We start from the raw sequence: 27,729 nt of genomic DNA on the forward strand, positions 1-27,729 counted from the left end.
TGATTGGAACCACTGCATTTTTATTTTGTACTATAAATAGAATTCCCCTCTATTTCCCATTCCCTTACACAAGTAAATGAAACATGTAGCTGCATGTAACTCCATCCAGTAAAATACCAGCACAAATGGCTTTTAACCATGAGGTAAGCTAACTGTGTTTCGAAGGCACTCTGCGTTTCGTTACAGCTGCATGCTTTACACTACCCTCTTGCGTTCGGCAATACTGCCATCTCTTCACATACTTCTTGTTGACCTCAGTGGTATGTGAATGCTCCTCCTGGATCTACGGCTGATGCCATCAAATTAAATCTGCTTCGCTCTTCCCCAGCAGCATAGGCACGTAGGTGAACAAAATGATGGTGTTTTGGTATTGATGTGGTGATTCTGTGTTGTGATGTGTAGCACACCTTTGTTTTTACAGAGCTGGTTTTCTCAGAGGACGATCCCATCATTTAGTCGGTTGTCCACGATGAAACTGGCTTACCAACATGCAGCTGACGTACCCAGCTCCTGCTGGTCACCTCGGAGTCATCTTGACCTTCAGTCTCTCTAACGAACTGCTGTACGTAGCTTTTTATGCGAGTACGTGAGTATATGTTGAGGAAACTGCAGGTTCTGCTGGGTGTTTGGACTTCAGGTACTTCACTGTCCTGAGGCTTTTTGTCTTGGTTTTTGTTAGGTTGAGGGATTAAGTAGGGATGAAGAGGGGGGAGAAGGTTTTGCTGTAGTCCCAACAAACGTCTTTTCCACTACTGGTGGTGCTTTTCTGCAGTGTATGACAGCAAGCAGTGCGGCGTCGCAGCGTGGCTGGGGCAGAGGCTCTAGCATTTTGGAAGACTCAAAGGAGGGCGAGGATTTGCAGTGATCTGGTAGTCTAACAAGTGGCACAGCTCTGACTAGCTGCTCTTGAGAGAAGTGTCTAAAGTGGAGGGAGTGCTGTGTAATTACTTCCAGACACCAAGACTGCCAGCTCCTGGATTGACATCTCCTTGTTGAGGTAACTGTTGTACTGAGCCATGGTTAGCCTTCCACTCTTCAAGGCATCCTCAATTGAGAATTCCCTGCCAGACTTCCTGTCGAGGATCACAGATGATTCCCCGTTGGGACCCTTTATGGAGATCTCCTCCCAGTCGCATTCCTGACTCTTCAGTTTGACAAACAAGCTCCATTCAATGAGGCCAAGCACATGAGCTTCCTCCGGAGACATTTCTTTTCCTGTGTCGGGGTCGATGACCACAATGGAGCGCCTCAGGTGGTTCTCTCTTTGTTCCCTCTTGATAGCCACTGTCTTGAGGCGATTCTGGAGCTGCTCGATCTCTGCATCTTTTTCTCTAGACAACTGCTTCAGATCGTCCAACTCTCTTTCCAAAGCTTGGAATCTGGAGTCCAGGCTTATTCCACTGTCCATGTGGGTCATGTTTCTCAAATCCCGAGCTTCTGTTGCTGTGAGTTCAATCTCTGACTGCAGTCTCCTTGTTTCCATCAGCAGGTTCTGTTTCTCAAGGTGCAGTTTGTGGTTTTCCTCCCTGAGTAAGTCTAGCTCCTTTGATGACTTGGAGTTGTTGAATTCCACCTCAGACAGCCTGGTTTCGAGGCGGTTGATATCTGCATCTAGCTCCCTCTTACGCCTGCTTTCCTCCTCCAGATTGCTCTTCAGCTTTTGAATCTCATATTCTGTGTCTCCTTTGTCCACTTGGACACTCTCTGAAAAGACCACTTTCTCCTTGACCTCCATCTTCTCCAAAGAAAGGAGCCTCTTTCTCAGGGCTTCTAGTTCGGTTTGCAAAACTTGTCTCCGGTGCTTCTCTTCTTCTAGCTCCAGCTTGAGGAGGGAGTGCTCCTTTTCTTGCTGGGGATCTTGCTGAAGGATCACTTTCTGTTTCACAGTCACTCGTTCTGTTGTCTCTCTCTCCTGTTCTTCCAAGTCATTTAACCTGATCTTCAGCCTCTGCACCTCCAGTTCAGCCTCTCTGCGGGCCTGTCTCTCTTTCTCAAGTTCTTCTAGCTGACGCTCTAGCTCAGACCGCCTCCTCTGCAGCTTGCGGAGTTCTTCACGGAGGCAGTCTATTTGCTTCAACTCGCTCTCGATGCTCTGAGAGAAGGAGTTGACTTCAGCTTTCAAGGTGGGGTCTTGCTCGTACTTCACTACTTCCTGTTGGACCACTTTCTCCTTCACCTGGAAAAGTTCCTCCTCTTTCTGTCGTACTTTTTCTTCTTGGAGTAGCCGCTCCCTCTCCAGGTCAATGTGTTTCATTTGTTCATCTGCTAGCTGCGCTCTCAGAGACTCCACCTCCTCTCTGGTCTTGGGGTCTTCCCGAAACTGCAGAATTTCTTGCACAACTTCCTTCATATGCACTTGAGGTTTGGTATCTTTCAAAGCTTGTATCTCTTGTTTCAGCTGGTAGATCTCAAGGTCCGCTCTTTCAATTGCTGCTGTTCTCTCTATGATTTCCTCCCGGAGTCGCTGTAGCTCCTTTTCGGTTTCTGGGTCATTCTTGTACTTAATGACCTCCTTAATGACTTCTTTGACTTCTACCAGTGGCCCTCTGTTCCTCAGAGCAGCCAGCTCATTCTGGCAGGTCTTCAGCTGTTCATCGCCACCTCGATATCTCCTCTCCTGCTCTACCAGCTCCAAACGAAGGTTGGCAACTTCATTTTCAGCCTTGGGATCTGGGCGCACAATCTCACGCACTTTCTCATGGACGACCACCTTGGCGTTCTCTTCCTCCAGCAGCTGGATCTTCCTGAGCAGTTCAGCCTTTTCGCGCTCGTTGGAACGACCCTTGGACTTCTCATCTTCATACTGGCGCCGGAGCTCATTCACCTCTCTCTCAATGGCTAAGTCTTTCTCTACTTTCAGCACCTCCTTGACAGTAATTTTGCCCTCGGCAATGGCCCGTTCCTTCTCAAGACGTTTGAGTTTGTCCTGGAGGAAGCTGAGCTCTTCCTCGTGCTTCTGCCGGAGGGCACTCTCCCTCTGCTTGTTCTCTTGCAACATCTGGAATTCCATCTCCAGCTGGGGATCATTCTGCAGCTTCAGCACCTCCTTCTCTGTTACTTTCTCCTGCTCCTTGTTCTTCTCACTGGACAGCACAGCAATTTGTTGGCGTAAAAGGATGACTTCATTCTCTCTGGTTCCCTCCTGCCTCCTGAGCTCTTCCAGTTCTTCCTTGAGCTTCAGGATTTCATCAGCTTGAGCCTTATCTTGTTCAATACGCAGTACCTCTTTAACTATGTACTCCTGCCCTCCTTCCCTCTTCTCGTGCTCCAGAACACGCAGCCTGGTTTTAAGAGCCTCCAGCTCATCCTGGAGCACCTGGTTCTTGCGCTGCTCTTCTGCCAGGTTTTGCTGCAGCTTGTGGAAGCTCTCCTCCAGCTGAGGGTCAGGCACTTTCTTCAGCAGTTCTTTCTTAATAATGGTTTCTTGGGGCTTCTGGTTTTGCAGGTGGACAATGTTGTTCTGAATGGCTTTGATCTCTGCTTCTAGCTGTTGCCGACGCTGAGTCTCATCTTCAAGCTCTTTCTTCAACTTCCAGACTTCTTCCACGGGCCTTACGGACTTCTTGGTCTGGACAAAGTCTTGTGTCACTTGAACCTCTGGTTGCTGTTGTTGAAAAAAGAACGTGTAGTCAAAAAACCCCAAATAATCATACCTTTGGTGCTTATTTTCAGTGCCTCCTGTGACAAAACGACGGGAGGATGCTGAACTTGGTTAATGGAGGTTGCCTGTTGCAAACACTGAACAGGGGGTATATGCAAACAGGCTGCTCTTGGACTGCTCCGTGGATTTCCAGCCTAAGAAATGCTTTCTGCACTGCCTGTTGCTGCCAGGACAAAGCCTTTAGCCTCAAAGGACACCATTCTGGTGTGGGTTTGGGAAATGATGCAGAGCTTCCTAGGGCAAGTGGGAGATGGGACTGGGGGAGAGCAGAAGGGTTGTCTATCTGATTGAAGTGTCTGCTGCTTAATGATTCTGGGGGCACAAGACACTAGCTAAGTTGGTTTCCAGTTCCAATTGTAATAGCAAAGGCAAGCGTGTGTGTTGTTTACGCAACTGTCCTTTGAGTATCGCGTTGCTCCTGATGGCCACTTACCTGCCGCAGGAGGCTCTGAGCGAATTCCAGATTCTGCAGCCTCTGTCTGTTCACAGCATTCACTTCAGTGAACCTGGCTGCCAGAACAGCTTCCTACGGAACAAAAATGTGTTGAGAAGAGATGGTGGAACCAGGGGTGCTTGTTCAAGATTTGCTGAATAGAAACAACAGGCCCTAAAGAAGTAACCCTGGGTGCTCTTCTAAAAACCTTCTACAGCAGTGATCTGCCACACTTTGGGGGAGGAGGAGTGATTCTTGTGGGCGTGCAGTCATGTACATTCCCTAATCAAGGTCTGCAAAAAGAGATGCAGGCGAGGAAGAGCTGGGTGGGCACTTCTGCCTGCCTGACGGGCAGGGTGCGTTTGAGGCAGGCAGCAAACACCTCCCGTGTAAATAAGTAACCTGTGGCCTGCTGTCGGTGGGTATTTCTGTCTAGGATGCAGTCTTTGGCGGTGAAATCTCCCTCTCTGCTTGAAAGTCTGGAGAGGGGGGAAAACCTTTCCGGTTTTTCACTTTCCTCCCCCCACCTTTCTCCCCTTCAGAAAGTGTTATATCCAGCTTTTTCCCCTCTCTCATTCTGGCCAGCCCAGCCCAAAGAAATGGATGGGTTAAGAATGATAGAAAATCCCTTCCTCCCCCCATCCTCTGCAGTCCCCTCTGGACCAAGGTCGCTGACACTAAATATAACTGCTGGACCCGGGGTCCCATAAGCTGCCATCTGCTCCAGCTCTCTGCAGGCTGCCCCTTACTTACCTCCTCTTTCACTTTCGCAGCTGGAGACTGGAGCCTGGGCTTCTTGCTCATGTACCCATTCCGGCCGTTCTCTAGGTCAAGGATGGACCGGAGCTTCTCAGCTTCCAGCTCATAGTCCTGTGGGAAGAAGTTCCCAGGACAGTGAGATTACTGAGGCCCCGTCACACACAGGTGCTTCCAAAACACTGACTTTAATGCCTTCTTCCCTCGACCTGTGCTTTAGGGAAGCTGCTGAGGCTGGTGGGACACAGAGACCTCCCAGCAGGTCCTGGGCTGGCTGCTGCCCTGTGGCTGTAACCGCACAGTGGCAGGTCGGGGCTGGCTGTTCGGTTACTGATGCTGGGCTTGGGATGGAAACCCTCCCCCCCAGACTATAAATCTGAGCTACCTGCCATGCTAACGGCCACATGATGTCTATGCTACAGTAGATACAACCTGGTTTTAGCTCATCGGTTGACAGAGCAAGGGGACTAGGCTTTCTTTAGGTGACTCCTTGCAGGATGTAGGGGATCCTGCCCCTCTACTCCGCTCTGGTGAGACCCCCCTGTGGTGCTGCCTCCAGCTCTGGGGGCCCCAGCATAGGAAAGACATGGACCTGTTGGAGCGGGTCCACAGGAGGCCACAAAGATGATCAGAGTGTGGAACACCTGTGCTATAAGCAAAGGCTGGGAGAGTTGGGGCTGCTCAGCCTGGAGAAGAGAAGGCTCTGGGGAGACCTTCTTGTGGCCTTTTGGTACTTAAAGGGGGCTTGTTAGAAAGGTGGGGACAGACGTGTTAGCAGGGCCTGTAGCAATGGGACAAGGGACAATGGTTTTAAACTAGAAGAGGGTTGATTCCGACTAGATGTAAGGAAGAAACTTTTTAGGCAGAGGGTGGTGAGACACTGGCACAGGCTGCCCAGGGAGGTGGTGGATGCCCCGTCCCTGGACAGATCCAGGGTCAGGCTGGACGGGGCTCTGGGCAGCCTGATCCAGTGCAAGGTGTCCCTGCTCGCTGCAGGGGGGCTGGACGAGGTGGCCTTTGATGGTCCCTTCCAACCCAACCCTTTTGTGTGATTCTGTGTTAGTGTCCCACCAGCAGAATTGCAGTCCTTACCTTCACTGCCTGCTGGTATTGCTGAGCTGTGGTAGAGACCTCCTGCACCTCCTGTTCCTTGCTTGCGATGTCAGTGAGGAGCGCCTGGCATGCACAGAGATACGCGTCAGAGGGAACACGACATCCAAACGCACCATTCAGCCTTTTTGGAGGGTTGCCATTAAAATTGCAACACTGAGAATTGGAACCTTCTCAAGCTGCCCTGCTGCATGTAAACAAGGCATGGACAGTGGGACCTTATAGCATAAAAATAAATAAAGCTAATAACATAAAATAGAAAAATATAAATGCTTCAGGAGCTAGCTATGTTCTATTCCTTTTAGTGTTGTTCCTTCTCCTTTCCCTGGGAGGCCCAGGGTGCTCTCGGAAATAATTACCGCTTGGTTCTTCAGCTTCATTTCCACTTGCTGGATGTTGTCGGTCTCCTGTGGCTCGTAGTTGGGTATGTTACACAGGAACTGGTTGACTTTGTCGTAGTTGGCGCGGTAGTTGGAATAGGCACTTCTTGCTTTCTGCAGGGTCTGTGTTCTGTGGGGGAAATCAGCTCAGCTTTAGCACTGTCACATCTCCTGCGTTTTCTGCAAACCCCTCTTAACCTGTCCCTGCTTCCCCTGCTCCCTAAAGACAAGAGATTTGAGTCAGCTGTTCCCTTGCTAAAGCCCTTGTTGCTGTTGCAAGAGCACTTAATCCTAAAGGCTGCCCAGACCTACCCACCCAGTGGATGCCAGGAACCTTTCCCCTCCTCCCTAGACCTCCCTGGAAGCCCTTCTGCAACTCCCTGTTCCCATGATGGTGTGCCTTTCCCAGATTCAGTGTGGTTCCAGCTGCACTGTAAATATCCCAGCTCCCCAGTCCTAGCTCGATCCTGTCCTGGAGTCTTACCTGTGGTCAATTTGCTTGCTGAGGTTGTTGAAGCGCTGGTTGAGTTTGTAGAGCTCGGCTTCCTGCCGTTCAATGTCTGGGCAGTGCTCCTGGAACTTGCTGGCCAGGGTGTTGGAGCACGTCTTCGTCCTTAACAAGTTCTGCTCTGCTTCATTGAGCAGGAACCTTTTGGACTGGAGCTCGGTGCCCATGGCCTGTGGAAAAAGTAGGAGAGGGATTCTCCGGGGTTGCACACATGCCAGGCTTTTGTCACTGTTCCCTGTTAACTCCAGCCACTCTGCTGGAGCTGCAGAGGATGCTAAGGAATGGCTGGGCTGCAGCAGTGCTATGAGTTGTGGAGAAAAGCCAGTCAGAGGCTTGCAGAGCTTAGGTAGAGCCATCTGGTAAAGCTGATGGGGAGAAAGGCTGGCTCTTGCTCCCTTCTCACCTGCTAACCTTTAAAAGCGTGCAGAACGTTTGGTGCTCCTCATGCACTGGCAGGAACAGGGTTTAAGGCTCACAACAGCTCCAGAAGGAGCTGTGAAAGCTTTTGCATGCTAGTCCAAACTTGGGGGCTTGATGGAAAAGCTGAAGGAGGACAGAAAATTCTGGCCTTCCTACGGTAGAAGGATTGCTGGTTTTGGCTGGTAGCTTTTTCTAGCAGGGACTATTCTCAAAGCCCTGCTAGTGGCCTGATACTGGAAAGCGATGGACCCACGTTGCTTTTCCTAGACCATTTTGTCCTTTGCCATTAGCCCTTTCACCAAACCACAAGTTTTCAACTGGCATTTGGTTTCTGGTTTGGGAAAGGGGGAACACTTTGCATCTAAAGTAGGTGTGGATCGCTGCAGTTAAGCCGAGGTCCCATCTCCAGCTGTGGGAGACCATCCCTTTACTAACTGGTGGAAACTTGTGAGTTGAGCAGCTGTTACCCCAGCTTTTGGAAAGTGGTTTTTCATGTGGAGCATGTCCATAAGGTAGAAATCTGGCTGGAGAAAACACTCACCAGCAGCTCTTCTTTCTTACGGTCTACCACCCGCAAATCCTCTGGTACTGTGTCATCTACAACCAGCTTGTTCTCGTAGGTAGACAGCAAGTCTCGGCCTTGTTGGAGGCTCCTCTCGAGGTGTGTGGCCACCTCCACTCTGTATGGACACAAGAGGAAAGGTGTTTCAGCCTGCCCGCACCTATCTCCTGCAGGATCCTACGTTGTGACTTAAGCCATGACTGACTTCTCTTGGGCAGCGCTGAGCAGCTGGACCACGCGGTCGTACTTCTTGTTGGTGTTCTCCACCTTGTTCTTTACCAAGGTGGCACTGCCAGTGTTTGGCACCGATTCGATGAAGGCCTCGCATTCCTGGATCTTCCTCGTTTTCTCGGGTTCAATGCGACGGACCTCATTGGTGATGTTCTGTGGTAGGAATAAAGCCGTTATAGGAGCTGAACTAAACCTTGTGGCTACAAAGAAGCTGACCCTTGGCTGCCCAGTGTGAGAAGGGAGGGAGGTCAGGGCTGAGGGCTTGTGTTTGATGGCAGATGTCTTTCAGTCCCATAGGGGACAAAAGGATATTTTCTGTTGACTTTCTGATGACTTGGATCTCTTCTGGGGCAGGCTAGCTAGCCCTTAACAAGGAAATTGTGGCTGGGGAGCGGTTCCCAGCAGCTCTAGCTCTGTCACAAATGTGCTGGACTCATCTGGACCACTGGGCTTTGCAGCCTGATGGAGGAATGCTTGCCTGGATGTCAAAGCGCTGCAGGCAGTTGGGGCAATTTGCTTTCACTTGTGGTGGCACCTGGATTTTGACATAGCCCTTGGCAGGTGATGTAACCAGGACCTGAACTTCCTCCTAAACCGAAGGACGTTTGTGGCACGGAGCCTGGCTTAATTAGGGGTCTGAAGGAGAGGAAAGGAGCAGGATGCCACCAGCAACGGGGCTTGGCGGAGCAGGTCCACAAGGAGAAACAATGCCCTGGACCATAGGTGTTTTCCTGCTCCTTTCTGAGCAGGTGATGGTGGTGGCAATGGTAACATCCCTGCTGTGCTCAGAATGCAGGCAGGATCAAAACCTGAGGGCTCCCCTCTCCTCCCCATAGTCTGCGCTCTGCAGTTGTCACCTTTTTCCCATTCAACCTTTCTGTGACCGAACTGAACCAGCAGCAGGGCAAGGGTGTTTGACTTCTGAGGCTGCTTAAAGGGCCGCTCCCCATCTCCACTGGAAGAAGCAACCAGCTGTAAGCATCATCCCTGCATGCTCCTGGGCTCAGGGAGTGTTTACAGCACCCAGCATACTCGGGACCACCCTGGAGACCCCCTGGGTCCTTGCATGGCACCATCTGTCTCCTTCCACAGCCCTGTACCTTCAGGTCCTTGGAGCGCTCAGTGCTGTCCTGCACAGCCCGGCTCTGCTCCAGCGGTGGACGGAGATTTGCTGTTATTGCTTTCTCCTGCTTGTCCAGGTCGCTGTTCACTTTCTCCAGCCCTGCCAGAAGCTGGCGTCCCCGAACCGACGCAGCATCTGGATAACGAGGGGGGAGCAGGTCAGAGCCAGCTGGAAGCTGGGTCTAGGCTCAGTCCCACCAGTGAGTGCAAAACCCACATCCCCCTCTGTTCCCTGAGCCCTGGCTGCTCTGTACCACGCGCATCCCAACACTGTTGTCCCCAGGACCCTTAGGAGATGTGAAGCTCTCTGTGATGTACCCCCAGGATCAGCCACTACCTAAGCTCAAGGCCACAGCAGCTTTTTTATGCCCTAAGCTGCCCTTCCTGAGCCGCACCTCCAATGCTGTCTGCCTTCAGCCCCTCGTAGCGCTGCTGGAGGATGTTCTTGCAGTTGGCTGTCTTCTCCTTCACGGTCACATAGCGATCCGCAATTCTGCAAAACGGGACAGTGTTGGCATGAGGTCGGAGTCAGGCTCTTGGCCCCTTGATCACGCTGGTGCTGCTCTGGGAAGGAGGGGCAGCTCTGGAGGGGCTTGTGGGACCTGGCCCCTCCAGGCAGCCATGGAGCAAGTGGGGGACAGGTGCCTTTGCCCCACACTGGCAAAGGGGTCAAGCAGCATCTGCACTGGAGGGGTGAAAGCAGGGGAGAGGCAGCAAAGGCAGGTACCTGCCTGCTGAGGGAGGGGTGGGCAGTTCCCCGGCTGCAATGGCCCCCCAGAAGAGGGGGGACCTGGCTCTGAGCTGGCCCCACTTTGCCAGGTGGGATCGTGTGTGCAAGCAGGAAGGTGCAGGTATCCCTCCTGGAGGAAGCCTGAGGCTTCCCTGCGGGAGTCAGGGCAGGAGGCCCCTGCCAGCGCTGCCAGACGGGGGATGCAGTGCTGGTGGCATGGCAGGGCCTGGGGCTGCTGGGAGCCAGTGGAAAGGCTGCTGGGGCAGCGAGAGGGTCCGGCAGGGGGCACGTACTGGTCTGCCAGCGCCATTGCTTCTGCGTCAGGCGGGGGGATCATGAAGCAGACCCCTGGGGCCCTGATCTTGTCTCCTGAGCTGTCTGCCACTTCCCAGATGTCTCCGCTGTTCTTCTGCAGGGTGTAGTGGGCTCCTCGGCTTATCTGGCCCTGGGGGACAGGAACCGGTCACAGCAGCAGGTCAGGAACCATCACCTGCCCTGCTCCGAACCAGCAGCCCCGGGAGCCACTCCTGGGGGGCAGGGACCAGCATAACCTCTAGTCCCTCCTCTTGGCAGCCCTCACTTCTCCAAGTGTCTGCTGCTTGCCAAAGGCTCATGTGTCCTGCTCCTCCCTCCCCCGACCCTCCAGGTATGAAGCCATGCCTCCTTTTTGCAACAGCCAAGGCGAGTGAATTCCCACTAGGGCAGAGATGAGAAGGCGTTCCCAAGGCTGTGCTGCGGCTTTCCACTTCGGAGAGGCTGGCAGCTGAGTCAGCCCGAGCTGCTCGCTCCTTTCCAGGCCCCCACCGCTCCCGTGGCGTCTGCCGGCTTCGCTGTCCCATCCCTTTGGTCAGCTGTGCGGTCCTGCAAAGACTGATACCGGGATGGGGGGATCCTGCCGGGACTGTGCCAGTGATGGTGAGCTTCTTTGATCAGAAACGTGCCTGGACACCTTTATTGTCCCAGCACAGGGAGCGTGGGAATGGGACAGAGCTAGGCTGTTGCAACCTCCTGAAGGGCGTGCGATAGGCACGGTGTCTGCAGGGCAGATAGAGGCTGTGTTTCCCCCAGACCCCTCCTGCATTGCTCCTCCTGAGCTGCCGAACCTGCTTTCCCACCGGGGTGAGCACTCCTCTTGTCTCTGCTGTGGGAGACATCGCTCCTTCCCCACGTGCCAGTGCCATCCCCAGTGCTCCGCAGGAGACAGTCCCCAGCAGCACCTCTGTGTTGTTCGTGGGATGAGGGAGCTGTTACCTGCTCGCCTTCGTACTCGCAGAGAGCCTCCACGGGGACGGGCTGGAGCGGCATCTCACGGCGGTACCGCAGAGGCAGGATGTGCTGGCTGCGCTCCTGCAGGGACTTCACCACTGCCTCGTACTTGTCCAAGGCCTTCTCCTGGTCCTAGCACAGGGCAACAACCAAAACCAGTAGGCAAATGGGGGAAGAACAAGCTCCTGGGCTCTCCCAGCTGGGGAGGAGCACGTAACCATGCTGCCAGGACAGACTGTGGCTTCTTTTTTGCTTATGCTAGTGAAAATGGCTCCTGAGTCCTGCTCTACAGCTGTTGTGTTTCTATGCCAAGTGCTCCTGCACTCTCCTGCTCACTTTTGCAGCCAGGACTGCAGCTGGCACTGTGCCCTGGCACTAGCCACCAGGCATCGACAGGTGTTCCCTGGTGAGTGGTCCACATCTGTGTGGCTGCACATTGATGGATAGCCCCGCTCCCAGCCATCAGCTCTAATTAGAGCCCTGTGACGAGGCTTGCTGTCAGTTGCTCTATTTCTAGCTGTGCAGGTGGGTATCCCGTAACATTGAGTGGGACGGAGCATGAAGGAGGAGAGGGATGGCTCTCAGGAAGAGCTATTGGCTGTCCCAGGACATGTGCATCATCTGGGCTTGCTGCAGCATGCTTGGGCTTGGGCTGGGCCAGGCCAGCGGCTCAGCTCAGCACAGCCCTTCCCAAGTGGGCGATCTCGCAGCCCAGCTCTCGGCAGCACAGCAAGTTCCACAACCTCCTCTGGCAGCAGGTCTAATTATGCTCCCACCCTTAATCAGCACTAACTCAATGAAAGAACAAATAAAAACCAGCCCAGTGAGCAATTATGTTGCTATGGGAGAGGCAATCTCTAGCTAGAGGGGAAGGAAGAGTCGGGTGAAGGCCAGGCAGCATGATCCTGCTGCCTGCCATGGAGAAAGCTGGGCTAGATGCCTGCATGGGCAGGGATGCCCCTCCATTGATGCCACAGGGATGCTGGCTCCCGCTGCTGCCTCCCCTGTGGTCCTGCCTCCGCCAATACTCACATCCAGCTCCCGCAGGAGAGACTCGAGCTGGTATCTGTCCTTGAACTCTGGGCTGAATTTTTGGTCCAGGTCTGTATCCACCTTCTTCAAGAGCTCCTGGGCATCCTTAGTGTCTTTCTGAAACTGGAGAAAAGCAGAGGCTCTTGTGAGAGAGGGTCCTGCTGAAACATGGAACGGACCCACCCCAGCATCCTGGTCCTTGCACTGCCTACAGCATCGATGGTCACCAGGAGCTACAATGGGCACCTAGACACCCAGAAGTATATGGAGAGAGGCAAGGCATCACTATTTCCCACGCTCAGGACAGCAGATCTAGGGGAAAGACAACCAGTGGCAGTTATTGCATGGTCATCTCCTGCAGAGTTGTAAAATCCCCCCTTTCCCTGCCTTCGATTTTGTTTTACTTGGACAGCATCATGATGGTGCGTGGTGTCTCCATTGCCAGCGCCCAGGAGAAAGCAGAGCCAAGCCCTTCCACACACAAACCACCCCCTGGGGCGGTTATTCTGGCAGATACCCACAAAAGACACTGCCTGGGCTGGGCACCACAGTTCAGCTTTGGCAACAGACTCATCATGTCAACACGCCCAGGCTGTGGGAGAGGAATCCAGCCCAACCTGCTTCCCAGCAGAGCCTCCCTGGCTGTCAGATGCAATTTATCCAGCAGACATCCGTCTGCCGAGCTCAGCTGGGACGCTGAGCCGTGGTGCAGGGCTCCCTGGGGGGCCAGCTCTGCTTTCTGCAGGTGCAGTTTCCCCACTTGGACCTGTTCCGCTTCCGAGTGGAGCATGTGAGGTCTCCCCGTGCCTTGTTTTGGGGGTGAGGTGCCTCTGCAAGATACTTCTGCTGTCCTGCAGGCAGGGATGCCAGCGCCAGACTGCGGCTCTGGAACCTCGGCACTGGAGCGGATGCTCTTTGCACGTCATGCTTTAGCCAAACAATTACTGACCTGTGGTGCTTGAACAATTAAGACTTTTGCTTTGTCAGCTCAGGGTGGCCCTCCTAGCCTTAAAAGCCCTGTAGACTAGAGGACTCAACCCCTTCTACTGTTCCCAGAGCAGCAGGAGTTTGTTCGTATTCTGGGACCTCCTGCAGCCCACCACCTACTCCCCAGGCTGTGCAGAGTCCTGCTGCCCCCAGGGAACTGGTACCTTGTGGAAGTCCTCCATGAACTTCAGGTGGCTCTCCTCACAGATCAGCAGGTTGAGGTACTCCTTCCAGTCAGCGTGCACTGCCTCGATGTGAGCCTGTGACAGGGGGCAGGAGGGGGGCATCAGCAGGGTGCCCTGTGGTAGGGGGGAGCCTGAGCTGCCCACCAGAATGTACCAGTTTCCATCTTGAGCCAACAACTCCCTGGCTGCCTCAGAAGCCACCCAGCTGCTCTCAGGTCAGAGCCAGGCTGGGAATACCGGACAGCTAGTCCAAAGCTGGGATGCTCTGGTGGGAGTGTGGGGTTGGAGTAGAAGGAGGTGGCAAATCCTGTTGTCTTATGTCCTTCTTCCCATCAAATGTGGGACTGCCACCATAATTTATCCTTTGTAGACAGGTACAGGGTAATCGCCACAGGAATGAGGAAGGTGGGAAGAGCTCTTTAGGTTTATCTGGGCTCCTACAATGGTGTTTACACACCTGCAGGTGAAGGAGACTTTTTTCCCACTTGGCATCCCAGGAAGTAAAGTCAAGAGTTGCGCTGGCACCAGGTCTCGCATTGGAGAAGGGCTGGGCAAGTCCCCCAAGCTGCGGGGTGGGTGGGTAGGATGGAACCATCCCTGATGCTCACCTCGATGGCATTCTTCCCAGGGTGATTCTGGGTAAGCAGCTGATCTCCATCCGCATGCAGCTTGTTGATGGCCTCCTCCTTCTCCTCCAGCTTCCGGTGGATGAAGTTCTAGATGGAGAGAGGTGAGATACTGATCCCCGCGCCAAGAGAGGGACCCTGGCTGCGTCCTACGGCTGAGCTACTCTGAAAGGGCCTGAACAGCCCCACAAGATGGAATGTGTGATGTTCCCCCGCAGCAGCTTTCGCTTTTCCTTCCCTTGCAGATGTTGCTAACAGTGTGGTGACTCTTGCCAAGTGAATGCTGAGGTAAGGGAGAGGAGAACGAGGAAACTGCCGAGCTTCCTCATTGCGTTACCTTTGGCAGGAGGTCAAGACTAACCTTATTATCCGCATGCTATCACCTGTACATCTCAAAGCCCTTCGTGATGGAGTGGGGGAAACTGAGGCATGGGGGAAGGGACGTTCCCTGCCCCCATCCAGCCCCCAGCCTGCTCCTCTGGCTCTGTGCCCCCCTCCCCTGCTGCACAGCACCCAGCCAGCATGGGCCAGGCTGCTGGGGAGTGGACACAGACCTCGTACTGGCGGCGGCGGCTGGGGTAGTCCAGGTTGTGGTCGCTCCAGTCATAATGGGTCCTGTCCTTCGCCTGCTGATCCAGCCAGTAGAGCTTGTTGGTGCAGCGCTGCATGTAGTCCTGCAGGGAGTTCAGATCCTGCTGCCGCTGCTGGGAGCCGGCCTGGGAAGGGGCAGAGGGGACAGCTCAGCCCAAAGTTCCTCTTAATGGGTCCCCTGAGGGTGCCTGGCCACTCCGGCAAGGGAACCTTCAAAAGGGCTCTGCCCCTGGGATCCCAGAGGGCTCTTACCAGCAGCTTCTGGTATTTGGCTTGGAAGTCGCTCTTGTATTCCTGGTAACAGAGAATGAGCAAGGTAGGAGTTAGGAGCATGTCTCTGGAGAGTGGTGGTCTGGCGGGGGTTTAAGGGTGGAGTGGGATGTGGAGGTTATGGGATTTGCCTCATCGTAAAGCTAGAGTCGGTGTACGATGCTGGGCACTGCGGCTAGGTGTGGACCTGGGCACCCACCCACCCTGGTCCGGGCTGTGGCAGCTTGGCTGGTGGGATGCCCTCCCCTTCATCAGCCGCTCGGGACAAGGCCAACCCTGCGGGGCAGTAGGGAGAGGGGCATGAGAGCTGACCTTGTTGCCTTCCTTGGCAATGTGCGGGCCAATGGCCATGACCTCGTTGTGGAAGATGTTGTGCTCTTCTACTTGGCTGTTGACCAGCGGCAGATCGGTCCCAAAGCCCTTGCTGTTTAACGCGTCCTGTGGCACACGGGAGTTGGTGTTAGCAATGGGGGAAGGGGATGGGGCAGTTAAGACCTAAGAAACTCTTCTTGGAGGTGGCCATGGAGCTGGGCATGGATGGGTTCCGGTGTTGGCAGCGTTTGGTTGGTGCCCAGGAGCACTTTGGTGAAATCTGCCATGTGGCCATGGGAAAGGCGGTTTGGAGTTTTAACTCTTTTCTGGCTGGAAGAGTGTAGGGAGGAGGATAAATTAAAAAAAGAAGGGCTACAGAGTACAGCCTCAAGCAGGTGGTGACTGGGGATGCTGAAGCAAGGACCCAAGAAGAGAGGCTGAGGCTTGTTTGGCTTGGGGAGGAGAAGGCTCTGGGGGATCTAACAGCATCCTTCTTGTAAGGTGGTTGAGAAAATGGAGCAGGCTGTGCAGGGTGGTGTGTGGTGGGGAGATGAGAGATGACAGGCATGAATTGAAACGGGGGAAGCACAGACTGGATATAAGGAGAAGCTTTTCCATTCTCAGGACGGTGGGGTGTTGGAGCACACTGCCTGGAGAGGGTGTGTGTGGTCTCCATCCTCGGATGGAGAAAGGCAGAGGTTTACCCAAGCTCACCCAGGAGGTCAATGGCCAGGCTGGCACACCCCCATGGGCCCCCCATCCTCCAGAGCTTTTCCTTTCTCAGCCCAGCTTCCAGTGGTGATGCCACTGCCATCACCTGCCCCTGGTGCCACAGCCGCTGGCCTTGTCCCATCATCTCCACACCCTCCCCTGCCACCCCACACCCCACCTCCTCCCTTGCTGCTCCCAGTACAATGCTGCCAAGAAGGTTTCCAAGAGCCTTTTTCTCCACGGGGAGATGCGTAAAGTCCTGCCCAGCTGGTGCTACTGGCCAGGCAGGGGCACTGATGGTCCCCTTGGTACCTGTTTCTCCTCGATCACTGTTGACCAGTTGACCTGGGGCTCAATATGCTGCAGGGGGAAGCTGTAGATCTGGTCATGTTTCACGCGCAGGTTTGCCACTCGTTCCTTCAGCTGCCGGATGCTGTGGGAAGGGAAAGGTGAGGACGGGATGCAGGGTGTGGGCATGGGCTGGCATTAGCTTCGATAGCTGTAGGTCGTTCTCTCCCAGGCACCCACAGAGCGGGGGGGACTGTCCTTAGGGGAGCTTGGAGAGCCCTGCACTGCCATGCAGGCTGGCAGCAGCCGCGTTGTGCAATCAGCTGGGGAAAGGGTGAAAGTTCCTGTGCACCCATCCTCTGCCAAAGGCTGCTCAGCATGTCTGCCAGCTCAGGGCAGGCTGGTGCAAGGGGAGAGTGTGGTCTGCAATTGCAGTGGGCAGAAAACACCCTGCCATGCTTTGTGCAGTGCTGCTATCGGCAGGTGTGCAGCCGTTCTCACTCTAGGGGTGCCCAAGGATGGCTGTGGGTTACACACCTTAATGTGAATTGGGGTGCAGAGGAGCTCGCGGTGATGCCCCAGCTGCAGGCAGGAGCTGAGCAGAGCCCCTGGAGAAGCATCCTCCCGCCCTGCAAGGCTCTGGGGACAGGTGTGTGTGTCCCAGTACTCACTCTTCTGTGATCATGTCACCCTGGGGGTGCTTCATGTGCCGGGCGATCGCTGCATCTCCATCCAGCACGTAGAGCAGTTTGTCGGACTCGGTGAGTTTCTGAGCAGTCAGGTCCTTGTACTGCGCTAGCTGGCATGCCTTGATCTTGTGCAAGTCCTGGGCAGGCAGAGAGCAGGAGGAAGGGTCACGAGGGGAAAATAAACAGTACCCGAGAGGTCATCCCGCCACACTGCCCCTGGGCACGGAGATGGGCAGGAGCTCTGCCGTCTCCTGTCCTCCTGGTGATGTCTTTGGCTTTCCTCTCACCCATGCCAGCCCCGAGGGGTGGGAGGCTGTGTTGCCTCAGGAGGCATCGTCCCCTTTGGGGGAGGAGGATGGTTCAGGCCCCTTCACCTCCGCCTTAGCCACCTGCTGGGATGCACGTCCAGGGGTGCACATCCCTGCTCTGCACAGTGCTATCCAGCCCTGGGTAAGGAAGAATTTCAGGGGCCCATCACCTGTTACACCCTCCCACCTCCTTCCCACAAGCCGGGGGAGCCCCCACACCCCTCCACTGCAGCCAGGTACCCGCTGCAGGGCAGGGCAGCCCCACACACGTGCCATAGGAGAGGACACGAGGGTACAGTGAAATGGGAAGGGCTGCGGTGGGAGGGAACGGGGGGACAGGGCTGCTCGGAGGAGCCCCCGAGCACGGGGCCACAGCTTGCTTACGTTTTGCATTCGGGAGTCAGTCTCCACAATGTTTTTCTCCACCTGGTCGGCATTTTTCTGCAGGCGCTCTATGAGCTCGGTCAGCTCTTTGCTGGAGATGCTGGGGAGAAAGAGGGGGGACTGGTCACCCCACAATCACGGCCACCGCCCCACGCTGCTGCCAGGGGCTGCCCTCGGGGTGCCATGACCCCGGGGGTGGCCGGGGGCCAGCCGAGCCTGCCAGGCACCGCAGCTGCGCGTGACTCACTGCTGCCTTGCTAACACTTTCCAAAATACTCGGCTGCGCTGCCAGGAGGGGGGTGGCGGGTGGGGACACGGTGTCTCCCACATGGTGGAAATGGGAGCGATGCGGTAGGCGAGCCTGAGCCTCCCTTGGCTTTGGAGCAAGAAAGAAAAGAGCTGTTCATAGGGGACAGGGAGAGCGGGGGGCGTCCTGTGGGGAGATGGAGGAGCCTGAGCAGCAGAGAGGACCCCGACCCCCACTCACGCAGGCGAGCTGGCCTGTTTGAGGCTGTTGTCTGTGCCTATAGCCTTGTGTGCACCCCACGTCAGGGTGCAGCCCTGCCTTGGGGCCCATGCTGTGCCCCTCCATCCACAGCCAGAGCTTCCTTGCTCTGCAAGGAGTTATTCACAATTTAAACCAAACAAAGGGATGGGGCAGCACACATTGCTTCTCTCTTTCAGTGCTCTGCCTCTTGCTAGGCACTGGTTTTTGCTCCCCGGGTGACGCTGGTCCAAGCCTCTCTGTTTCCAGCTGGGCAGGCAGGGTGCGGGGCCAGCCCAAGTATTCACAGCAAAGTCACCACAACCCGTGAGGCAGCGTTTGCATTGCCAGAGTTATTTTAAACATTTCATCTCCTTGCTGGTGCTTTGGCCGCAAGGAGAGGGCCCAGGGGGCCGCGTGCCAGGGCTCTGCAGCCCGGAGGCAGAAAGCGGGGTGTGCTCCCCAAGAGCCCTGCAGCCGGGGGGCTGGTGGCAGGGCTGGGGCTTGTGTCCCGGCTGTGCTGCTTCGCCATCTGGGCTTAAGCTGAAGGTTGGCTCACTCCAATCCCAACCACTTACGGAGTGGGGATAATGAATCTTAATGACCTCGTTATGTGGTGGTGGAATTAATCTTTATATGGCACTTGGAAACGTTAACTGCTGGTATAGCTGCTAGGAGATGAGCTGTGTGTCTCCTGCAAAGGCTGAAGGGCAGAGCAGAGTTTTCTGGTGGAGCACCAGCAGCCCAGCCGTACCCATGGCGTGGAGGGTTCCTGCATCCCCAGGCGGACAGCATCACCCAGCGGCTCCATCAGCCTGGCTCCAGGGGGTCCTGCAGCACCTGGGTCCTTCACGGGGCAGGGGCTGACCTCGTGAGCTTCTCCAGAATGGCACGAGGCATGTCCTCCAGTCTCCCACAGCACGGGGGGCCAAAGCAGAGAGCTGACACGGCTTGTTGACCGAGGCGGTCCTCTTCCAGTGCTTTGCAGTGGCTTCCCTGGACATGTGCCCATGCTCCGCTGCCAGCAGGTAAAAGGAGTACGTGGTCCTCTCAGCCCCGTGCCCCTCGGGGCCTGCATGCTGCCTCCTGCAGAGACATCCCAGCTCACTGCCTTTCCAGTGTGGGCACTGGGGAAAAAAGCTGGGCCAGCCTGGGTCTGGCCAGCCTCCGTCCTGGCACTGGTGCTGAGCTTCGGGACGTGTTCCTGCCTGCCTTGCTTGCTATCGCTTTCAGTGCAGCAGAACATAACAAAAGCGAGCTCTGGGCTTGTTCCTCCCTACCTCGAACCCTGCCCCAGGCTGCGGGAGCCTCGTAGCATCTGACAGCTCCACAGAAGTCCATGCTTCCCTGGGAAGTTCTGGCGTGGGCAGGATTTACACTGTTTTTTTTTTTCTTTTTATAGAAGCTGCATCATCGGGACGGTACTTGGCATGGCTGGTGGTTTGTCTGTCACCGCTGCTGCTGCATGCCTGGCACCTCCTGATGAGCAGGGGGGTTGCTGTAATTATGGGCCCTCTCGCATCAGCAGAAATGAACCAAGTGGGTATTGCCAAGCAGAGGAGCAAACAAAAGGCTTGTTGCAAGTCGTGCAGCAGCTGCAATAATTGCAAGGATGAGACACATTTTCTGTTCAATAATCACAGCTGGAGGGTGCAGGGGTGCACTGGGAGATGAGGTGCGGGTGGCTGGATCCCACTGCAATGGTAGAAGCAGCTCTTCAAAATCCACTTTGCATCATCCCATGTAAACCAGGGAAAATGTCAGATGAAATCAGTGGAGAGAAAGTGGTTTGAAGCTGGGTGACTAAAAATGTGCTTCACGTGCTTGTGTGTCTGCGAGTGATGGCTGCTCAGAGCTGGCACCTCCTGCAACCTGAGAGAGCTTGCAGCCACGAAGGAGCCTTCCTCATCTCTCACCGGCGAACTGGATGCTGCCTGAGCTTTGAGGGTGGGAGAGGCTGATTATCCAGGTGGGAGCTTGTGATGCTTCTTTGCAATAGCTGGAGCTGAACTGGCACTTAGTGGGGCTTGGGAAGAGCTGGCAGGGCTTGCTGGCCCGTCTCCACATTCCCTACCTTGGTCTTGATGTTTTCTAGCAAGCCCAAGGATGAATTTTCAGCATTTCAGTGAATCTACAGCATGGATGGAAAAACCACCCCAAAAAGCAGAAGAGGTCTGGGGCTTTTCTAGCACTGGTTTTGATTGAAACCTTCTAAATTGTATGGAGGAAATAAAATTAAGGATGGATCACTTGGGATCCATGGCAGTGCTGCGTTTCAGCCACAGCTTCACAAGCTGCTGCCGGTTTGATCTAGCAGAGCTGAGCTTTGCATCAGCAAAACTGATCTGGGGTGTCAGGAACCAGTGAGTGCAACACCCAGGCCCTGACCCTCTTCCTCAGGTACTGGCTTTGCCAGGATGGTTTGAGATGGGGATGACGTGTCCGGGTGAGGATGTGCCACTCATCCCCTTCTCCCCACTCTTCCCCCGGCTCTGAGCCATGAGCCCAAACCACCCTGCTGTGGCACTGGGGCTGCCTGCGCCCTGTCAGCTGATTCCTGAGCTGGTGTCACTGCCCCCGTCATCCCTCCCCGTGACTCAGGGAGCCCCGTGCTGGGGCACAGCCACCCTCCTCCCCCAGCCCCTGCCGTACCTGGCAGGCGACAGCCCCTTCTCCATCACCACAGGGAGCAGGAGTGGGCGCTGGGGCTGGGGGAACGGGGAGGGCAAAGGATGGCGTTTCCTTGTGTCATAGAGGTCAGTTCGCCTGGTAATCCAGAAACTACTGTTTCCATGTGCAGTATCTGGGTGACCAAGGGAAAAGAAAATGCAGAGCTTGCTCAGAGCAAGCAAGGGCATGCTCAGTTATAATGTGGGCATGGCTCTGCTGCTCAGCCGCGGCTTCCCTGACGCACAAAAAACGAGCTGTTTGCTCTCTCCACCTCTGTGGTTTATGTGAGAGTCACCAGCTGAGGTTTTGGTACAGAGAAATCTAATAAAAACCTCCCATGGGAGCTGGGTCTCCAAACACCTGCTGCAGCGTGGGGGGAACTGCTCCTTCGCGCCCCATCCTCTGCTGAACGTGGCACAGGACCCCGAGCCGGGAGGCTGGCTGGTGTGTGTGCCAGCTCCCCCCACAGCTGCTTCAAATGCAGAAATGAGAAATGTTCAGAAATAAATACAGAAATCAGAGAGATCTTATTCTCTCTTATAATATCTCCCGATTTCTTTCTTTATTTCTGCATACTTACCACTTCTGTGGCACAACCAACTAATGTGGGCATTACTGATATGAGACCATCAGCCCTATTAATAACCTGCCTGTCCCCACCATAGCTGGGTCTGCGTTAAACCACGAGGATGAGCACGGTCCCTGCATCTATCCAGGTGTCAAGCAGGGTGCCAGAGGGGTTGGCTGGGAAAGCTGGCCAAAATCTCCGTGCCAGGGAATGGAGGAGGTCAGCTTCCCTATGCCCTTCATCTGCTGAGAGGAAGAAGATGCAGGAGAAGCACGGGGTGATGGGCGAGGCGGTGAGGAAGCCCTGGCCAGCCTGGGAAGGGTGCGTGGCTGGGCTTTGCAGGAGATGGCTCTTTCGGGAAGCTGCTGGGAAGAGCTGTGGGTGCATCTGGGCTTTGGAGCGGAGCTGCTGGCAGGGTAAGGCGAAGGGCTGCTGAAGCCAAAAAGAGAGGCAGGAGCGGGGATGGCTGGAGCACAGAGCGGAGCTGGGGAGGGATCACCCAGCAGGGAAGGGCAGCACACAGGAGACTGAGCGGAGGCAGGAGCAAAGGTGCCTGGGGCCACGGCCCTTGCGAGGCTCCAGCAGAGGGGAGGGAAATGCAAAGCTTTTCTGCTAAAATAGATAAGTCTTTGTTTAAAAGATTGGGGGGCAGGGGGGGGAAGGGCCTGGAAAAACTGGCTTTGCCTTTTCTGGAGAACTTTTAACATTTTCTGATCAGGAAGGAAAAAATGATATCACTCATGAAAAGCAGCGTTTGGCAGAAGTGCTATTTCTTTTCAATGCTGCCTTGAGCAGCCGCAGCATTGCCTGGCTGGTGTGAAGGACCAGAGGTTATTCCTGTGAGGAATGGGAGGGTTTTTTCAGGTTTCTCCCAGCTGGGGAGCTGGGAGGAGGCAGCTGCTCTGTGGCAGGCATCACTTCACCTGTTTACCACAATTCTGATCTCAGGTGATGCTTTCTTTCAGAGGGGCTTGAGTTTTACTTGGGCTTTGGGGGCTTTTCTTAGGGGTTTGGTTGTGGTGGGTGTTTGGTTTGTTTTTTTTTGAAGAGAGGTTTTTGACAGACAAATATGATGCTAATTACTGTCATATGGAAACTTTGCTGCTAAAAACTGGACTTTTTTTGTTTATTCCCATTTTTTCTCTATTTCCATTAGGTTTCACCCTCACTGAGAAGAGCATTTTTTGGAGCAAGCTTCCCCAAGGCCGACACCTCTGGGATGCCTGCAGGATCACACCCTGGCTTTGCGCCTGCTGGCAGGTGGTAGGAAATCCCTTTGATCTCTCCAGTTTCCTTTTTTTCCAAACAAGGAGGCTGTTTCACTGATCCCCCCAAGTGAGCATGTTCAAATACATGCTCTGGGAGTTCTGACTGCTCCAGCTGACTGTGGTGCCCTGGGAAGGCCCCTCCTGGGAGCTTGTCCCATGAATCAGAGACACTTGCTGGGAGGGTTACTGGGAAGGGCTCTCTCCTGCTCCTTCCCCCAGCTCAGGGATGCTGGCCCTGCCTCTGCCCTCCTGTTGGGAGACCTTCCCATGCCAGCAGCTTCTTGCAGGTGGGACCACTTGGCCAGGAACAAGTGAGTTGGCGGGTCTGAGCACGGATCGTGGTCCTGCTTACTGCATCCTGCTAGTGGGATGCGCAAATGGTGCATCAGACAGTGACCACCTACTGCTGCTCTCAGTTCTGTTTCCATTTAATTTCCATTTCTATAGATTTAATAAAATGTATACCCATGTGTGCACTGCTGCTAGAGACCACACTTTAGGAAGGACTTAAGCTGCACGAATCCTACAGAAGGCACACAGCAGCTACCACTGCATGATATTCCCCCATGCCACTTATGACTATGCTGGAGCGAAACTGCAGCAGAAGGCACAAGGGCTGGGCTCTGGCTAGTGTAATTCAGGCTTGGGAGAGATTAAGATCTGGCTCAAAACTCTGGAGCAATGTGCTGTCAAGCTACCCACGTTAGGGTGTAGCTGGACAGCAGGGTTGCAGTGCTTAGTCCGGCTTGTTTCAGTTCTATTTATCTTACCTTGTAGTAATGGTGATATATTATTGTAATGTGCATGGAAATTAAAGCAGAAACAGGCCAGGCGATGGTGAGGCTTGCTCCACCGTAAATACAGAGCAGCTCCCCTGACTCACCTGCTGTCTGGTCCTTCGTGCTGACTCCAGCCCGACCAAACAGCCTCTAGAAATGGGTGCCAGCCCTGCAGGCAGAGCCCTCCCTGCTTCTGCCCCAGCCTCCTGCACCCCCTCTTAGATGGGGACTGGGTCCGTTAAGGGTCTCCAGGGCTGGGAGCCCTCCTGGATGGGTGCTCTCACCTGAGGACCCCAAGGACCTTTCCTGCTGGCAGGAGGGTGAGTTTCAGCAGCAACTTCTCATGGCTGAGCTGTGTTTTCTACCTCCCAAGCCTGGACTTTCTAAGAGAGAAACCAACCTCCGGTTTTCTGTGCCTGGCAAGTGTTTGATAGAATGTTTGAAATGAAGGTAATGGGGAAGGAGGGCGATGGTTTTCCCCCATACTACATACCTAGTCAAGGCTTCTGACTTCCTTCCTAGGGACAGACACACACGCACATTTGAGATATATATATATATATATGATGTGCTAACAACACAGTAGTCATGGCCAGTCCCAGCTGAATCTCCAGGCCCCTTACAGTACTGGGATGGGGTGAGCAAGAGAAGCATAGAGCAACCAAGTCCATGAGAGAAAAAAAATGTTAGCATTATCATCCATGTTCCCCAAACAAGGTAGGGAGATGCCCACACACCTACTGACATGCCCAGAGATGGATGGGGGTGGCTACTGAGACCACAGCCCAGGCCACAGCTGGAGCAGATGTTCCTAAGGAGAGACTTGGACCCTGGTCCTGCTAATTTGTGCATCAGAAAAACAAAACCACAGGGAGCTGTTGAGAAGCATCACCTGCACGCTGCAGGTCAAGTAACCACTGGTGCTGCGAGTGGCATTAGGTTGGATGGGGATGTGGTCCAGGGTGCTTGGCATGGAGCATTGCCGTGGTTTTCCTCCAGCCAAGCCACGGCATTGCGTGTGGCCAGCGTGCTCCAAGACTCAAACAGTGCTGCCAAGGACAGACAAGCCGTGGCAGGCCAGAGGACCTGGCACCAAGTTGTCTTCAAACCATTGTGGCTTTGCAGGATTTAATGCCACTCCTTTCCCCGCCGTTGCCCTATTAGAGCTTCAAAGCAGGCTGGCTTTCCTCCTTACTAATACCAGCATGGGGCTGACCAGCCTCCAGACGCGGAGGCGGTTGCCACACATGGCTCCTTCCTTGTTCAGAGAGGGGCTTGGCCCCCGTGGGGACCTGCACCCCTGGCACGGCGGCAGGGATGGCACGGGAAAACCTGTCCCTGCCCCCCCGAGCTCTCACCCCCCTGTCCCAGGCAGGCTGTGAGCAGCTTGGGGATAGGCAGGGGCGCTGCTTAAATCCTGCATGCTCCAAGGCACTTTGGATGGGAGGCTGAAGGGCCGATTTGGGGCTGGGGAAGGGTGGCTGTCTGCATCCAGGGGGACACAGTGTTTTTTATGGGTGGATGACAGCGTCTGGCTTGAGCTGCACAGATCGTGGAGACCTTGGCTCTCCAGTGCTGCTCACTGAGATGCCCCCATCATGGGAAGGGCTCGTTTCACGTCTGAAGAAGCCACCAGGACTCCCATCAGCTCATCAGGCTGTGACCTGCTGTAGGACGGCACCTCCTTGGCAACCCCTGCGTAAATCAGCTGAGCTGGTAGCCCTGGCTCCTCACTGCTTGCAGGAAACCTCCAGCACCCTTGCATGCTTGCCAAAGCAGCGTTCGGTCATTGCCCTGCCACTGCTGTGCTTTGACTGCTCGGTCACCAGCGGTACCTTGGCACTAAGCCATTGTCTAAGGTGTAGCCCCTGAATGCCAGCTGTGCAGCCTCGCCAAAGCGCAGGATGAGGCCGGGCTGTACACGGTGTCGAAATCTCTGTCCCTGTTTACAGCGGGGGCGGTCGGGCTGATTTTAGCAGTGTTGCTCTGTTTTTCTAGCAGGAAAACTGGGCGGGAGCCGGCTGGGAGCCTGGCAGTGCCTGGAGCAGGGGACGGGAGGCAGGAGCTCCTTGCTTCTTCGCAATCCTTTTCCAGCAAGTTGTTTAACCGGTCTGGCACCGGCTTCCCCATCTTGATGGTGGGGCTGTTTCCACATGGTGGGAGTGTTCCCTGGATTCACAGATGTTTGTAAACTCCAACGCAGGAATTAACAAATTGGGGCTAATGAGCACAGCCATCCCTGAGGTGCGCACGGACAGCCGGGGTGCAGGGGGGTGCCCGGAGGCCACAGCCCTGTGCTTCTTCCTCAGTTACCACCAGCCACCAGAAAAATAAAGATTTCAGTCTGGCCCGCAGCCTTCAGAGGTGCTTTGGCACCTGCCCGGAGCCAGCTGGGCTTGCAGGCAGGGCAGTGGAGGGACGATCATGTTCCCAAGCCCCATCCGCCAGCAGATGACATAAGCACGGGGTCCCCAGTGCTGGCAGGGTTCGGAGTGCAGCAGTGGGGATCCCAGCCACAGCCCCAGGGTGGGCACCCAGCATGGACCAGGTCTGTCTCCTCCTGCCTCCCAGCATCCTGATGCTGCTCAGAGTCCTGAGCTGCAACCCAGGTGTGCTGTTTCTCATTTTCAAGCCTTCAGCTAGCACCCTTGAAGACTAGAAATGCAACCAGGTATTTAGGCCATCCTTCGACCATGGGAATGCTGGGGCCACCAGGGAGGTGCATGCTGAGCCTCAGGGGGCTCCGTGCCACCCCTGTCTCCTCCTGCCAGCCCTCCCCAGGGCAGGAGCTGGCAGCAGAGCATGCCTCAGGCTTTGGGAGCAGGAGCCTGGGCGGCCCTGCTGAGCCAGCCGGGCTGCCGGGGGAGCCCGTCCCCAGGGCTGAAGCTGGAGCCCCAGCCCAGAGGGAACTCAGCAAACGCCAAAGCCTGAGCATCCACTGTGCCAGGGCAGCACCCTCCTCTTGAGGAACACCCCTCCTACACCCCACAGCACCGCACCCATGGGCAGGTAGCAGCGAGAGGCTCCCCAGCTTGGAAGACATAGGTGCCTTCTGGGATGACCGATCCCTTTCTGGGTTCTCAAATGCACCTCAGCCCCTGTACCAGCTCCCCAGTTTCCTTCCCAGTGGGGGATTTTTGGGAGCCTGGCGGCTGCTCTGAGCCCACCAGCCAGGGCAGGTGCCTCTGGGGAGGGATGAACAACCCGTGGGCTCAAATGGGCACCAGCCATCCCGCTCCACGTGCGCCGGAGCCTTGGGAAATGCAGGATGCGCTTCTGAACCGATCTGAACATCTACCTCAATCCAAACATCCACCTCATTGGGAACGTGTCCCCTGTGCGGGCAGGGGCTGGGGACCACCTGCTCTCCTGCCGAAGTGCATGGCACAGCCCAGAGAGGGGCTGAGCCTTCTTGGGGGGGGGGGGGGGGGGGGGGTGTTGTCTTTTCCCTTATAGCAGTGACCTTTCACGAGGCACATCCAGCACATGCTCTTATTTTATGACCAGTACAACTGAAACGTGTCCCTGCTCTGTCAGGGAGAGCTGAGGAAAAGATGATCGACAGAATACTTGGTGGGGATGGAACAAGTGGGTGAAGGCTGAGGGCAGCCCGAGTTTTCTGCCCTGAGATCTGACCCTGCACATGCCTGGGAAGCGAAAGACCCTGCTCCCGGGAGCTACCGCTCCGCAGTGCGAGGGGGACCGGGGAGAAAACATCTTAGTGCCCCCACCTGGCACAAATGATGCGGACCCAGCTCGGAGAGGAGCTGACACCTCGGGGATGCCCACACTTCGGGGAGTACCCACACCTCAGGGGTGCCCACACCTCAGGGGCTTACCCACACCTCGGCGATGCCCACACCTCGGGGGTTCCCACACCTCGGGGGTGCCCACACTTCGGGGGTGCCCAGGCTCCGCCAAGCCGCGGCGCCGGGAGGGGATGCTGCGGGGCGGGAGCTCCGGGATAGCGGCGCTGCCCGAACCGGTAGGAGCGGGGCTGCCCGGGGCCGGGACACTCACCTTTTCTTCTGCGCGGAGGGGCTGTATTTCCCTTTGTTGCGTTTCCTGAAGAGCGAGTGCATCGCGTCCCCGGCACGGCGCCCGCCGCGCTCCCGCCTGCGCTTCCCCCGCCGCCGCCCGCAGCCTCTGCACCGCCACCGGGCGGGGACGGGGCCGCACCGCCCCCCGCCTGCCTCCTGCCCGCCTCCTGCCTGCCTCTTGCCTGCCCCCTGCCCGCCCCCTGCCTGCCTTCTACCCGCCCCCTGCCCGCCCCTGCCCCCCCACCCCCGCAGCATCCTTCCCCGGCGCTCCCCGGCTTCCTGGAGGGTTCTGGTGGAACCCAGTGCTCTCAGTTCCAGCCCTGCTGGGGCTGCCCCCCCCTCAAATGGGCAGGGTCAA

The 27,729-nt window shown here is 55.6% G+C and overlaps 1 protein-coding gene across 1 annotated transcript; it reads right to left on the minus strand.

The window, feature by feature from the left end:
• On the minus strand, positions 1 to 27,483 carry PPL (periplakin). Its single transcript, XM_040590335.1, has 22 exons — positions 27,352 to 27,483; positions 17,563 to 17,662; positions 16,853 to 17,007; positions 16,206 to 16,326; positions 15,183 to 15,308; positions 14,853 to 14,894; positions 14,564 to 14,725; positions 13,992 to 14,099; positions 13,363 to 13,458; positions 12,212 to 12,334; positions 11,165 to 11,311; positions 10,207 to 10,358; positions 9,579 to 9,676; positions 9,162 to 9,319; positions 8,036 to 8,214; positions 7,810 to 7,948; positions 6,825 to 7,018; positions 6,320 to 6,470; positions 5,943 to 6,026; positions 4,848 to 4,964; positions 4,095 to 4,187; positions 1 to 3,604 (listed from the first exon to the last, which is right to left on the minus strand). The coding sequence occupies exons 1-22, from the start codon at positions 27,411 to 27,413 to the stop codon at positions 920 to 922; spliced, it is 5,292 nt and encodes a 1,763-aa protein (XP_040446269.1). The 5' UTR covers positions 27,414 to 27,483; the 3' UTR covers positions 1 to 919.
• Between the last annotated feature and the right edge of the window lie 246 nt (positions 27,484 to 27,729).

Source organism: Falco naumanni, chromosome 4 (genome assembly GCF_017639655.2).
Source record: "Falco naumanni isolate bFalNau1 chromosome 4, bFalNau1.pat, whole genome shotgun sequence".
Classification (NCBI taxonomy): domain Eukaryota; kingdom Metazoa; phylum Chordata; class Aves; order Falconiformes; family Falconidae; genus Falco; species Falco naumanni.